At 38.0% G+C, this 16,345-nt stretch overlaps 1 protein-coding gene across 4 annotated transcripts in view; it reads right to left on the bottom strand.

Annotated features, from left to right (window-relative positions):
- The window catches only part of LOC119520130 (zinc finger protein 596-like), a 49,025-nt gene that overhangs the window by 12,931 nt on the left and 19,749 nt on the right, over nt 1–16,345 (bottom strand). For 2 of the 4 annotated variants that reach the window (XM_037817879.1, XM_037817880.1), the window contains 2 exons: nt 2,693–2,778; nt 1,252–1,378 (listed from right to left, as the gene is read on the bottom strand). In XM_037817879.1, the coding sequence (XP_037673807.1) occupies nt 1,252–1,378; nt 2,693–2,778 (213 nt within the window). Of the gene's footprint in view, nt 1–1,251; nt 1,379–2,692; nt 2,779–6,031; nt 6,318–16,345 lie in introns of those variants that run through there. The other 2 variants (XM_037817881.1, XM_037817882.1) reach the window with 2 other exon arrangements.

The following is a 16,345-nucleotide window of genomic DNA, read 5'->3' as shown; positions in this document are numbered from 1 at the left end:
TGGGGTAAGGTGCGGATGTGTTGGACATCCTCACCTGGACTGGTGTTGATGTTGTCACAAACACTGGGACTGGCGGCTTGATGTGCTGAGCCCTCGATCATGGGACTTGCCCTTATGAAGCTCATTACCGCACAGGAGAGTCTAAACTTGCATGTAATTGTGCCTAGGAGTCTCCCCGAGTACCTCTTTGTTGCTCAGATGTGGCCCTCTCTCTCTAACTGAGCCATCTCAACAGGTGAACTTGCTGCCCTCCCCCCTACGTGGGACCCGACTCCCAGGGTTGTAAATCTCCCTGGCAATGCAGAATATGACTCCCGGGGATGAATGTGGACCTGGCATCATGGGTCTGAGAGCATCTTCTTGACCAAAAGGGGGATACAAAATGAGACGAAATAGTTTCAGTGGCTGAGAGATTTCAAATGGAGTCGAGAGGTCACTCTGGTGGACATTCTTATGCACTATATAGATAACACCTCTTAGGTTTTAATGTATTGGAATAGCTAGAAGAAAATACCTGAAACTACCAAACTCCAACCCAGCAGCCTGGACTCCTGAAGACAATTATATAATAATGTAGATTACAAGGGTGACAGTGTGATTGTGAAGACCTTGTGGATCATACCCCCTTTATCTAGTGTATGGATGAGTAGAAAAATGGGGATAAAAAACTAAAGGACAAATGAGGTGGGACGGGGGGATGATTTGGGTGTTCTCTTTTCACTTTTATTTTTTATTCTTGTTCTGGTTCTTTCTGATTTAAGGAAAATGTTCAGAGATAGATTGTGGTGATGAACGCATAACTATGTTATCATACTGTGGACAGTGGATTGTATACCATGGATGATTGTATGGTGTGTGAATGTATTTCAATAAAACTACATTTAATTAAAAAAAAAAATATTCATTGACTTCCCAGCACTGCTCTCAGTGTTGGACATTGAGATTCAAGAAACATTACCTTGTGGTCAAGAAGATTAACTTCTATCGAGATAAGTACATATATACAAAAAAAGAAAGGAAACATTTCTTTTAGGCAGTGGTATGTGTTATAAAAGAAAATGACAGAAGTGTGTCAATAAAAATATAATATAAAGAATATAAGAAGGTTATACATCAGTATGGCGAAGCTGATCTGGATACCAGAATAAGAGAATCTATATATGATAGACACATAGGTAAATAGTAGATAGATTAAATGATAGATAAGTAGATAGATATCAATGAGAAGATAAATTTTGAGATGATACTCACCTACTGAGACCAGAAGCTTGATATTCTCCAGCATCACTTCTCTGAACAGTTTTCTCTGGGATTTGCCCAGCAGGGCCCATTCTTCCTGGGTGAAGTCAACAGCTACATCCTTGAAGGTTATTAACTCCTAAAATATCACAGAAATTTGAGTTCACACAGGGCCATCCTTAATATCCTGAGTGTGATGCTCAAAATGACAGCAATGAGGAAGACAAGGCTCTGTTTATGCAGCTCAAAATATATCTACAGTTCCATAAGATCACTCTCAATGCTGAACTGCCATCTGCCTTTCAGATACACTCACAGACACAAAGAGTGTGTGAACACAGACAATTCCATTGTAAAGGAATACCACATGACACATGGTGTAATATACACCTGGAAATTTCCCAATAGACTTGTAATTATAATTCCTGATGCCAATTATACTTGCTCTAGAGCATTCATAACTAAAACACTCTTTTCCACCAATTTCAATTAAATCTACAGACTTATGAAGCAAGGAATATCCATGATATATCACTTTAAAAAATGACTATAGTTAGATTATCCCTGTATCTGGATGACCTCATTTTCCTCTGATTTATAAAATTGTTAATATTATGTTGTTAGATTGGACAGACTGAATTAGCTAATGTGTGAAGTGCTTTCTATCTAAATTCAATTCACTGGTCTATTATTCATTAAAATGGCAGGAAATTTTGAAGAAATGCCTAGAATTCTGCATAACTGAACAGCTTTCATACAGAATTCTGTATCAGTAAGTGCTGCTTCCCACAATTATACGTAAGTCAGCTGTTCATGGAAATTTGTACATACAGATAGTTCCAATATCTTCATCTCGTCTGCCTTTTTAAGATTAAAGGAAGCCCCATCACTGCTTCTGGTCGCTTCAAATCTTCACACATTTTCACAGGGCCACAAATTATATTCTACCTAAGGAAACAGTACTGCCTGTACATTGCATCTTTTTATAAAATTTGAATAATTTATTCCCTGGTGCTCCTCTCAACAATGCACATCCCTAATGAATGCACCTGCAGAAACGTCAGCCTCCTTACCGACTGTTAACGTATGTTGTTATTAGTCTCTATCAACTTTGTTCTCTGCATGCCTAAGCCAGTATCAGGCACTAACGTGATTCATGAGTGCATGATATCTCCAATGAGGCCATGAGTTGGGTGAGAAAAAAAAAAACCTCTCTCATGTCTTCAGAGTATACACAGGCTTAAGGGTGCCTGGAACAACATATTGTTTGTTGGGAAGATAAGTACTTATTGATGAGTCCCAAACTTACCATAGCTATTCTAGAGTCCTAACAAACTTAAGTGAAGCTCAGATCCTTGAATAGCTCACAAATGGACTTGGAATGTTTCCCACACCCTCCCCATGTACAGGCAACAAAGGTGTAATTTTAGTTAATGAAGAATCTCCAACTCACCTGTGGTTGCATTGTGAATACCTCACCTGACAACTGTATTCCTCTGGATTTTAACTCAAAACCAAACAAGCAGCAGGCGACGAAAGCTGAGAAAGGAGAAAGAAGCCTTCAGACTCAAATCTTGCCCACAACTTCCAGACCCATCTGTCATGAATCCCAAATCTTTCAATGGGAGTAAACTCAGTCTAATCAACAGGGACATGAAGTGTGTATCAAAAGATATAAGAGGAGGTCGCTCCTCTACCTGAGTAAAGAAGTAGGAGGTGTTGCCTTCTCTGGCTTTATTTTACAAATAAGAACATGAAAATCACTGAACTGTATGTACTAATTATCCCATGGTGTTCAGAGACTTTTAATTCCCTCCCTGATTCCAAAAGAGAGGAATCCCTGGGCAATGTCACATCTGGAATTAGGTCTCCCCTACCAGAAAAAGCAGAGTGGAATTTCTTTGGTATAATTATGCTTAGGTATAATTCTTATGTATAATTCATGCACCACCATTGGTTCTCCAATGTCCATCACTGTCCTCAGGACTCTCACTGCCTTGTGCTCTAACCTGCACCTGCCCTTCTGGGTACACTTGTCCTAAATCTTGGTTCTTCCACTTCTTCCACATGTGATGTTTAACAGTATGACTCCCTCAGGATTGAGCTCTAGATCTCACACCAATGGATTTGGATATCAATCAAGAAACTAATGTATTTTATTATGAGGTTCATACATTCAAGGTCTTGATGAATCTGGAGGGATCAATGGCTCCCATCATGCAAATTTAACCATGAAAATCCCTTGCATCCCAAAATAGCAGAAGTATATGGGCCATAATGTCATTATCGTGTCTTACTACCCTCATAGTATTAGGAGACTCAGAAGATACAGAATGAAGGGATTTGTGAGAAAATCTATTTGCTCAGTCTGATATTTTAGTGAAATGGTACCCAAAATCTTGTCCTATATTAATCATCAGCTGCAGCATCGCTACATTTCATTATCTATATATGTAAACAGATGTGTATACTGTAAATTTTCCTCTAAAACATAATTAGTCATTACAAGCATTTCATGGACAAATAATGCTAAGATATCATAAACAGAGCTAGGATTAACTTACCCATTTGCACTTGAAGTCAAATTAAAAAAAATGGTTGTATTAAATATGTTTGGAGAATTACACATCTTAAAAAATTTAATCCTCAAACTAACCTTGCTGATAAAGATTAATTTACACATTTAACAAATGACATAGAGAGGTCCAGAAAGTTTTGTTAATATGAGACTATTACATAACCAGAAAAACACACAGCTCTAGTTTGCATTTTTTCTTCCTGTATCAGAATCTCAAATTCCCTGAGGTTTACATGCCACACCTAAGTTTTACATGAAAGGTCAGCACTCATTTCAATAATCAGAAGCCTAACCAAGTGGTCAAAACCTCTCCTTTTATACATTGTTTACACAATTGTACACCACATCCAGGTTCTCCTGACTCAAGAAAACCTGCATTGCACTGAATCCTCTTCTCAAACATCAGTTTCAAGCTACATTTACTAATTTCAGCATGCACTTCCTGAGAACAATATTTCTGATGTCCCTGTGAGTATTTACCCTAGCTGTCAATAAACATCTGAGTATTTTACCAGATCTGCCCCCACGGCAGATGACTCTAATTGCCTATATTGTCCATTATTGAATCTGAAGTGGCACATTACTAAGCTACTGCTTTAGGTATGAATGTAGAGGCATGATTCCTACTGCTTTCAGACATATCTGGGAAACCTACTACTTCTTGATAATTGAATCATTCTTCCAAATTCTATAATCATTTCAGTCCCATACTTTTTTGAATCTCACATATTTTCCATTTCACATTTTTTCAGCAGATAGGATTGCCTCACAATAATCAGATGAATGATGTAATTTGAGAAATCAACTCAGGTTAGCACAAAAATCTCTACAATTATTCCTACATTCATACCCATTCATTTTTCCTTCTTTATCACTGAAGGGGAAAGGTACCCCTTAAATTGGAGTTGAATGTCTCCAACTGAATTCCTCTCTTTCGTGGTTCTTCAGAAACCATATTACTGATGAAAATTGAAATCTTTACCAGCAACCCTCTCCCTATCACCACAATCAATAGCCTCATCATTTAATCTCATTCTCTTCTATTTTCAAACAAAATACCCTCTGTACTCTCTCTTATGCAGACATCCTTTTCCTCCTTTCACAAATTACGTGATCACTTTTACCTTTTCCACAGACTGCTTTAAATAATGACTTATTAATGTTGCTGATTCCTCTTAAATAATCATGCTACCATCTCCAATGAGCTCCCCACAAATAATTCTACTGTCTATGCCTCAGTATATAACTTAGAACTAGAGAAGAATTGGAACACGACCTTCCTTTGGTAACTTTCTTTTTCCTAGACTTTTCTCTGACATCTCAGTTCCCTGAGTGTATTCAAGTATTCAAGCCATTCTAGTCATTCCTTCCTTTTGTGTTCTTCAGGGTACTCCTCAAACAATAGTAGAACATCTAGGGACTCAATACTGTCCACTCTTCATTGCTGCTTATATACACTGTCATGACTATCTCAGACATTTATATTCATCTGCTTTCATATATTCCACTATCATCTCTAAAATGAAAGTGCAGCTCTCTACTTTCCTAAGTGGAGGCACAAAAAATCAAATATAACTTGACATTACCTAACCCCCAGAAATCTAAAAATTTCTCTTTTCTAGAGATTGCTCTCTAGTTCACCTGAATGTCAAATATAATCAAGGTATGCCACTTTTACAAACTATTCTCCTTCAATTTCAGTCAATTTTAATCACCTGGCAAGCCATCCAAGGATTGAACTTGAAATCAATGCTCAGAACCACATAAACACATTTAAGTCTAGACATAATTTCAGCAATGGCCAGTATAATCATCCTTCAGTCTACCACAATCCCCTCAAATACTTTGCCATATCTTACACATGTTCCTTCACCCTGTTTTGTCATTTCATCAAAGACCATTTCACTGAACTACAATCTAAGCTGGACCTCCTCCTACACTTCCTCAAGCTTTTATTCCTTCAGGTCACTCATATTATTTTTCACTATACATTAATGTGTGTGTTTGTTCATGTGTCTGTCTCTTTCTAACAATTCCCTGAATAATATTAGGTGTTTCCTTTGGAAAATTACTAAAGAAATATAAATTCACAGAAACTGTATTTTCCCAGTAACTTAACCTGACCTCAAGAGGCCTGGGTCCAACTGCCTGCACTCAAACAATACTTTCTGATTTCAATAAAATCATTTACAATATAAATGAAGATTCTCCCACCTGGTTAAAATTCTTCCCCTTACTTGCTCAAATGCAAACAGACTGGAAAGGCAAGGATCCAAGTTTAGATGAGGTTGCTCTCACCACACTTGGGAGTTCAGGGCTCTTTCTCTCTTGAAAAAGCACCACTCTAACAGTGGACTCTCTTAATGCAGCTGACAATGTCATCAGTCCTATGATTCAAATGACAAACCTTGACTAAGTCAGATGGCAGTCAACTCTGAGATCTTCAAAATATTATGGTTCTCAGTATAAATGATTTAGTGTCATTACTGATTTTCCTATGAACAAGATTTCAACTAATTTTTAATACAGTTTGAGATATATTCACACACCCTACAATAATCCAGTGTAAAACCAACTGTCCATATAGTTGTGCATTCCTCACCCAAATCAATTTTTAGACATTTTCCCTACTCCAAAATAAAAATAAAAGTAAAAAGACCACCTAAAACATTCCATCCCCCCAATCCCACTCTATTTTTCATCTAATTTTTGTTCTCATTTTTCTACTTATCTGTCCATACACTGGATAAAAGGAGTGGGAGCCACCAGGTTTTCACAATCACAGTTACACCATGTGAGCTACATAGTTACACAGTTACACAATCATCTTCAAGAATCAAGGCTACTGGGTTGCAGTTTGACAGCTTCAGGTATTTCCCTCTAGTTATTCCAACACATAAAAGCTAAAAAGGGATATCTATATAGCACATAAGAATACCCTCCAGAGTGACCTCTTGACTGCATTTGAAATCTCTCAGCCACTGAAACTTTATTTTCATAAAGTTTATTCCCCATTTGGATCAAGAAGATTTTCTCAATCCCATGATACCAGGTCCAGGCTCATCCCCGGGAGTCATGTCCCACATAGGGTGGGGAGAACAGTAAGTCTACTGGCCAAGTGGGCTTACAGAGAGGGAGGTGACATCTGAGCAACAAAGAGGTTCTCTGGGAGACACTCATAGGCAAAATTATAAATAGGCTTAGCCTCTCCTTTGCAGTTACAAGCTTCATAAGGGAAAGCCGCCAGATCAACAATTCATCTTGCTAAACTGGTAATCCTCAAGATTTGTGAGAATTAACAGGAATAACCCAGGTGGGGACAGCCAACACTTCAGTATTTTCCCCAATTCCTCAAGGGTGCCCTGCAAATACATTTTTTTGCTCTGCCCAAATTACGTTGGGAGGTATCAGGATTTCACCCTAACCTGTATAAACCTACCAAATCTCACTTCCTAGTTCAAGTTCCATGTGGTGTTTAAATAAACCGACAATAACAACTTAAATTTGGTATGCTACAGAGAATACAGATCCTGCACCAAATAAACATCTCTTCCTTTGGTCTCACGTAGAATTTGAAGTTTTAAAACAGTCAGTATCACCCTTTACACTTTGGCCTGATTTGCTTTGTCCTACCTAGATCTGCTTCATTCATATCTCTAATTGAAGTCTGAACTCTTTTTCAGCTTTTTTAACAGTTGCCCTATGAGGTAATACTGACATTTGTATCATACAGATACCCAAAGTTCCACAGAAGTGAATGAATCTAGTACTTCTTTCAGGTTGCAAACTTCCTATAATTATGCCTAACCAGCACCTCCAGGGAACCTCTTTTGGGCTTAAATGTGGCTTGCCTTTCTCTAAGCCAACTTTGCAAATAAATTCATTAATGTCTCCCCCACAAGGGACATGACTCCCAGGGGAATGAATCTCCCTGGCAACATGAGATATGACTTCCAATAATGAGCCTGGCCCTGGCAGTGAGGGATTGAAAATGACTACTTGACTAAACAGGGGGAAAAAAAAGGTAGCAAGCTGAGGTTACGGTGGCTGAGAGATACCAAATATAGTCGAGAGGCTATCCTCAAGGTTTCTCTTATGCAAATTCCAGCTAGACATCCCAAATGGCCACAGTATGCCATGTCCTTACCAAAAGTTGTCCCCAAATGCCTAGGTCACTACCTGAGATTCCATAAAAGATTCACTCACTGTTTTGTCTCTCAGAAACTTAAATCCAGCAGTGTTCCTATGTGAGACAAGTCCTAAAACCCAGAGACAATAGCCTCTTTAAAACCAACAATCCTATGCAGCCCCCTTTCCCATACTGTTGACACCCCATTCAATATGAACAAGTTGGGATGGTCACTGCCTGGACACCACTGAAGATGAATAAAGTGATTAAATGAGAGAAAGTGGTAGCAACAAAGAAGATCAGATTTAACAAAGGTTTAAGAATACTGAAATTTTATATAAATATATATATTTATTTAGATGCTGGGGTGTTGGCAGGGCTGGAAGGAGGTAAATGACACAATGAAACTGTAACCTATAACATTCTTTGAAATTTGCTGTATAGTTGCTCGTCAAAACGTGCTTTGAAAGTCTTCACCTTTCTGTATCTATCCTGTATTTTATAATAAGGAAAGAACTGAAACTGTGAAACTGTTTAACTAATTTTTAAAATTAAATCATAACAGTCTGCAGAGATACCTTGAGACGTAGAAGCATAAATTATTTCTGAAGCAAAATAAAGCAATGTATGTTCAATTAGATACAGGCATTTGTATCCTAATAAGTATTTTGTCTTTTCCTTATTCTTCTGAAATTCACTCTTTTGAAATGAAAAAAAAAAAAAAATGTTTTGGTCTTTATTATTTTAGTAGCATGCATTCTAGGCAAACAATTACTCCATGTTAATGTTTTTCTTATGCATTCCTGTTTTTTTCTACCTAGTTACCCTACAATATTCTTGATGCAAGTGATAATATCCTTCTTTCATAAATGTGTACATGTTGGAGATCAACTCTGAGCTATTCCTGTCCGAGTGAACTAGCAACTGAAACACAGTCTGACCCTATGAGATTTAAGAGCTATCTTAGAAGAGACAATTTAAAGGGAAAAAAAATGCAAGGATACTTTGTGTACTTAATCCAGATATATTTCATTATTAGAGATGGGAAATCTGTCTTAGAAATACCAATATTTTGCATGAAGAATTGCTCCACAAGCATCTTTACTGAGCCATTGGGTGGCAGGCAAATTCATTCAATCAGGTTTGGATTATGAAAGACAAGCAAGATGAGACCACAATGGAGATGGATTCTAGAAGGAGGAAATCCAGGATTTTTTTTTTTGAAGACTCTTGTAGGATGAAGAGACATTCAGTGGACTCACTGAGGTGGAAGTAACCAGTCCCTCAAGAGTGGTGGATATAAATGAAGATGGTGCAAACTATATCAGAGTGCACAGCTGAGTGAGCAGGTGAAAAGAAACCCATCAACTGCTTTTCATTGAAAAAGGCTGGCCTCAATTTGCAGAGTTGATGTAATCGGGGAAGTAAAAAAATCACATAGCAATTTAAATATTTTAAGACACTACTTAGACAGAAATAATATATGGACATATGTAACATTTACAAAATGGTAACAGGACCCTTCCAGCTCACATCTCATTGTTTGGAAAACTTTCCAGAATCCAAAAATAAGAGGAGACATTGAGATCAACTCAATTCTGTGGCAAGTTCCACAAAACAGTAACACTTTCCTCTCCTCCCAGAGTTCTGCACTATTTAGCTTCTTTTTCTATAGGAAAATTCAACCTCTATTTCTATTCCCTTTGAATAAGAAGAAACATTTCATAAATCTAATGAGTGTTACATTCCAGAGAACTCACTTTGATTGGATTTACAAGATAGAAAAAAATTAATCCTCATACAATGTTGGAAAACAAAGAGAAAAAGCCAAAGAGCAGGATGATTTGAAAGGCTAATGAATTAATTAAATACTTTGCAGTTCATTCTTTGTAACAGGAAATATACAAAATCCTGTAGCTTCAACAGAGAATTAGATATGTTGGTCTATATGGACAAAGAGCTAGAATTCCCTGAAGGAAGGCAGGGATTAAAAATACAGGGTACTCTCTCTAGCTAAGCCAACCTGAAAGGTGAAATCACTGCCCTCCCCCCTACGTGGGATCAGACACTCAGGGGAGTGAATCTCCCTGGCAACATGGAATATGACTCCCAGGGAGGAATGTAGATCCGGCATCGTGGGATGGAGAACATCTTCTTGACCAAAAGGGGGATGTGAAAGGAAATGAAATAAGCTTCAGTGGCAGAGAGATTCCAAAAGGAGCCAAGAGGTCACTCTGATGGGCACTCTTATGCACAATATAGACAACCCTTTTTAGGTTCTAATGAATTGGGGTAGCTGGTGGTGGATACCTGAAACTATCAAACTACAACCCAGAATCCATGAATCTTGAAGACAATTGTATAAAAATGTGGCTTATGAGGGGGGACAGTGGGATTGGGGGGGCCATAGGGATCACAGTCCCATTTGTCTAGTGTGTGGATGGATGAGTGGAAAGGTGGGGGAAGGAAACAAACAAACAGACAAAGGTACCCAGTGTTCTTTTTTACTTCAATTGCTCTTTTTCACTTTAATTACTATTCTTGTTATTTTTGTGTGTGTGCTAATGAAGGTGTCAGGGATTGATTTAGGTGATGAATGTACAACTATGTAATGGTACTGTGAACAATCGAATGTACGATTTGTGTTGTATGACTGCATGGTATGTGAATATATTTCAATAAAATGAATATTAAAAAAAAATACAGGGTAAATGAAGAAAAATGAAAATTTGTGATGGACCTAAATGTTGTGACAAAAATGAAACAGATTAATGAGACGGAAGATTATAGAACTTGCTAAGATATGTTAAAGGTGTTTACTAATTCTCCTAAGATTAAGAAGGAAGTCCATTTCATAAGTCTGTTTATATGGGAATAAAAATTAAAATTTAAGTATCTACCACACTGTACTATGTATCTTTATTGTTTTCTTACTAAGAATTTGAATTTATATTTGCGTAGGATTCAAACGTAGGTGAATTTGATTGAAAGGTGTTTAGAGTGTATGTATGTCACCAGAAGGAAAGCTAGAGCTTAAAATATGGGATTGTATAGGCAGTGAACCTTGAAGCAGACAGTTTAATTTTAACACTACAGACACAAGTTCATGAACTGATACAAATGTATGACATGTACACACAGTTAATTATAATAGAGTGGAGCGGTATATGGGGGAAAAGTACCTATTGCAAGCTGGACTACAGTTGACAGTAATATCTTAATAGTCTTTCATCAACAGTAATAAGTGTACTACACTAACATTAGGGGTCAATGATGGGAGGAATATCGGGTACAGGGTGTTCCAAGTTTTCTTTTTTGAGATCTCATTTTTCCTTTTGGAGCAATGATAATGGTCTAAAATTGGGAGTGATAATGATTGCAGAACTAGATGATGATACTGTGAGGCACTGTATACTTTGGATGGATTATACGATATGTGAATATATCTCAATAAAATATGCAATTGAAAAAGTAAAGGGAAGATGAAAAAATATGAGAATCTGTGATGGACATAAATGTGAGAAAAATGAAACAGGTTAATGAGATGGAAGATGAGGGAAAGAAGTGGTAGGGAGAGGACATATAGAACTTGCTAGGACATGTTAAAGATATTTACTAACTCTCCTAAAATAAAGTAGGAAGTCCATATCATAAGTCTGTTTTTGCAGGGGTAAATAAAAAATTTAAGTACCTACCACAGTGTACTACATATTTTTATTGTTTTCTTACTAAGGATTTGAATTCATGTCTGAGTGGAATTCAAGGGTTTCACTTTTATTAATTTCCTAATTTTAGTAGATTGTTAAATCTGAATATGGTTGCAAACATCACCAGGGAAATATTATGAGACATAAAAGCCCATGCTGATATTTATATGAAAAGAATTTTCCTTTTATCAAAAAATAGGCAATTGTGGTTCTTATGATTATATGCATATTTAATGTAGAAGTTTCCATATTGCATCACATACTGTAAGGGTAAATGGACCTCAAAGGCAACCCACACGCTGAAATCTCCTGGGAGCTTCATTAAATTCCAGTACTTGGGTCCTATCATCCAAGATTCTGATGTAATCATTCCTGGGTGTGACTTGGGTTTTCAGAGTTTGAACAGTCCAGATGTGATTGCAATAGGCATCAAAGTTTGAGAACAACTTTGCTAAGGAACCTAAGACCCCAAACAGGCTTTGGTACACATAGTGTGTAGTAAATGGATCTGCAGCATTAGCATATCTGGGAGTTTGATAGAAAAGCAGAACCAAAGACCCCACACCAGACCTATGGAATCAGGATCCGTGGAGTGATACAAACATTGAAGAATGGCCAGCAATGTTTCACGATTCATTTCTGTCCCAGAGGTGTATGGGAATCCTATATTTTATGCATGATTGCTCTCTAAACCTACAAGTTCTCTAATAAGAATTCAATAAAATAAACTTTAAAACATTTTAATATGGGCCAAAAAAAAGGTGGGGGGGGTAGATTAAGACATTCTCAAGAAAATAAAGCTGGTACCATAAGAAATGGTAAAGTAAATTCTTCAGGTTAAAAAGAATGGACAGTAGACAATAGATTGAACTTGCTTGAGTAAATAAAGATCGTCAGTAAAGGAAACATCATGGGGAAAAAATATCATTATTATTGTTTTGGGGTGTGTGTTATAATTCCACTTTTTTATGTACTACAGAATCTAAACTACAAATGCCTGAAAATCATTGATGAATCAATGGTTTGGAATTACATAAATAGGTAATTTGTTACAACTCCATAATGGTGGAGTGACAAGAAGTTTACAGAAATATAATATGTGTATGATTCCGAAATAAAGTTGATAAAAAAACAAAGTTGATATAAAAACAAAGTTGATATAAAAACAAGATGAACAAGTGAGTGCCCTACAGAAAGAAGCATTGACTACATTTATTATCTGTGTAATCAGGGTGTGACCCCTGGAATATAGCCCTAACTGGGTTTATTGAAAGTTTTAAAAAAGGAATACAAAGCAGAGGTTATATTCACCCTGAGGAGTAGAAACTAGAACAGGCAGAACTTTGGGAGAAGAGCAAAGTGCTGCTTTGCTTTGAAAATTGTCTCAGAACCTAGGTGACCTCACCAAGTCTTCCAGTTTTTGAGATGTGGTGAGTTCTCCAAACAAGAGATGTGAGCAGGTCTCATTTACTTACACTTGTATAAGTCCTGACTATATTCAGAATTTTTAAAATATCAAACCAACATCTACATTTTATTGTGTCAACTTTTACCTCGCCATACTCATTTCCTGTTTTGACTATTTGTGTCCTTTTCACATTTTGTTCTCAATCTATTTCACTATTTTTAATTGCCTCCTCCAAGATTCTACACCTCTGCAGTTCAACACTGTAAACACTGAACACTTCTAAGCCACATGTGGCTGCTGAATTTAAATTAAATTTAATTAAAACTAAAAAAAATCATGTCTTCAGTAGCACTAGCTAAATTTCAAATTCCCACTAGCCACATGTGGCTTCTGTAATGGACTGTGCAGATAAAGAACATTATACTCATTGCAGAAAGTACTAGTAGGCATGTTAATCTGGAGCTTAGATATTTCTTCCATTTTTTCTATTTATAAATGCTTTATTTTTTGCTTCCCTTTATTAATTCCCTCCTTTCTTTCCTCAAATGATGTTTTACTATATTTCTTTTAACTTCTTAAGGTTGGGGTTAATAGCATTTAATTATTTATTTTAATTAATGTATTTTTCACCATATAAGGCCAATATGGTTCCTAGGAATATTGGTTTAGCTTCTTGACTTTAGCAATTTTATGTAACATACTCAACTATTATTTTTTTCATAATGTACATTTTTAAAATTGGTGCCAAGTTTATTTAGAAAGAGTTTTCCCCATTAATTTTAAGTTCATAGATTATATTTTCTATTTGTCATTATTTTCTGGTTTTATTTCCTTTGGAATAAAGAACTATTTCTCTGCCACAAACTCTTTAAAGGCAGATTTTCTATTTTAGGATGTAATACTTTCATATATAAATTTGTTGAATAACTGTGGAATTCTACTTTTTTTTTTTTTTTTAGAAAATAGGAAGGGGGAGGCGGGGCAAGATGGCAGACTGGTGAGCTGTATGTTTTAGTTACTCCTCCAGGAAAGTAGGTAAAAAGCCAGGAACTGCGTGGACTGGACACCACAGAGCAATCTGTCTTTGGGCATACTTCATACAACACTCATGAAAACGTGGAACTGCTGAGATCACCGAAATCTGTAAGTTTTTGCGGCCAGGGGACCCGCGCCCCTCCCTGCCAGGCTCAGTCCCGGGGGAGGAGGGGCTGTCAGCTCCAGGAAGGAGAAGGGAGAATTGCAGTGGCTGCTCTCATCGGAAACTCATTCTACTGATTCAAACTCCAACCATAGATAGACTGAGGCCAGACACCAGAGACTCTGAGAGCAGCCAGCCCAGCAGAGAGGAGACGGGCATAGAAGGAAAACAACACGAGAAGCTCCAAAGTAAAAGCAGAGGATTTTTGGAGTTCTGGTGAACACAGAAAGGGGAAGGGCGGAGATCAGGCCTTGAGGCGCATATGCAAATCCCGAAGCAAGGCTGATCTCTCTGCCCAGGGCACCTTTCCTTAATGGCCCTGGTTGATTTGTCTATTAGCATTTCAATAACCCATTAGATCTCTGAGGAGGGCCGTTTTTTTTTTTTTTGTTTTTGTTTTTTTTTTTTTTAAATCCTTTTTGCTTTTTCTAAAACAATTACTCTAAGAAGCTCAATACAGAAAGCTTCAAAGAATTGAAATTTGGGCACGTCAAGTCAAGAGCAGAAATAAGAGAGCTCTGAGACAAAAGGCAATAATCCAGTGGCTGAGAAAATTCACTAAACAACACAACTTCCCAAGAAAAGGGGGGTGTCCGCTCACAGCCACCATCCTGGTGAACAGGAAACACTCCTGCCCATCGCCAGCCCCATAGCCCAGAGCTGCCCCAGACAACCCAGTGTGACGGAAGTGCTTCAAATAACAGGCACACACCACAAAACTGGGCGTGGACATTAGCCTTCCCTGCAACCTCAGCTGAATGTCCCAGAGCTGGGAAGGGGGAGCAGTGTGAATTAACAGAGCCCCATTCAGCCATCATTTGAGCAGACTGGGAGCCTCCCAACACAGCCCAGCAGCCCAGAACTGCCCTGGGGGGACGGCACTCACCTGTGACATAGCACAGTCATCCCTCAACAGAGGACCCGGGGTGCACAGCCTGGAAGAGGGGCCCACTTGCAAGTCTCAGGAGCCATACGCCAATACCAAAGACTTGTGGGTCAGTGGCAGAGACAAAATGTGGCAGGACTGAACTGAAGGATTAGACTATTGCAGTAGCTTTAAAACTCTAGGATCATCAGGGAGATTTGATTGTTAGGGCCACCCCCCCTCCCCGACTGCCCAGAAACACGCCCCACATACAGGGCAGGCAACACCAACTACACACGCAAGCTTGGGACACCAATTGGGCCCCACAAGACTCACTCCCCCACTCACCAAAAAGGCTAAGCAGGGGAGATCTGGCTTGTGGAGAACAGGTGGCTCGTGGACGCCACCTGCTGGTTAGTTAGAGAAAGTGTACTCCACGAAGCTGTAGATCTGATAAATTAGAGATAAGGACTTCAACTGGTCTACAAACCCTAAAAGAACCCTATCAAGGACAGCAAATGCCACGAGGCCAAAAACAACAGAAAATTATAAAGCATATGAAAAAACCAGACGATATGGATAACCCAAGCCCAAGCACCCAAATCAAAAGACCAGAAGAGACACACCTAGAGCAGCTACTCAAAGAACTAAAGATGAACAATGAGACCCTAGTACGGGATATGAAGGAAATCAAGAAGACCCTAGAAGAGCATAAAGAAGACATTGCAAGACTAAATAAAAAAATGGATGACCTTATGGAAATTAAAGAAACTGTTGACCAAATTAAAAAGATTCTGGACACTCATAGTACAAGACTAGAGGAAGTTGAACAACGAATCAGTGACCTGGAAGATGACAGAATGGAAAATGAAAGCATAAAAGAAAGAATGGGGAAAAAAATTGAAAAACTCGAAATGGACCTCAGGGATATGATAGATAATATGAAGCGTCCGAATATAAGACTCATTGGTGTCCCAGAAGGGGAAGAAAAGGGTAAAGGTCTAGGAAGAGTATTCAAAGAAATTGTTGGGGAAAACTTCCCAAATCTTCTAAACAACATAAATACACAAATCATAAATGCTCAGCGAACTCCAAATAGAATAAATCCAAAAAAACCCACTCCGAGACATATACTGATCACACTGTCAAACATAGAAGAGAAGGAGCAAGTTCTGAAAGCAGCAAGAGAAAAGCAATTCACCACATACAAAGGAAACAGCA

Source organism: Choloepus didactylus, chromosome 24, assembly GCF_015220235.1.
Source record: "Choloepus didactylus isolate mChoDid1 chromosome 24, mChoDid1.pri, whole genome shotgun sequence".
NCBI classification, from domain to species: domain Eukaryota; kingdom Metazoa; phylum Chordata; class Mammalia; order Pilosa; family Megalonychidae; genus Choloepus; species Choloepus didactylus.
Note: the sequence above shows the minus strand (reverse complement) of the source record. Positions and strands in the feature narration are given on the sequence as shown.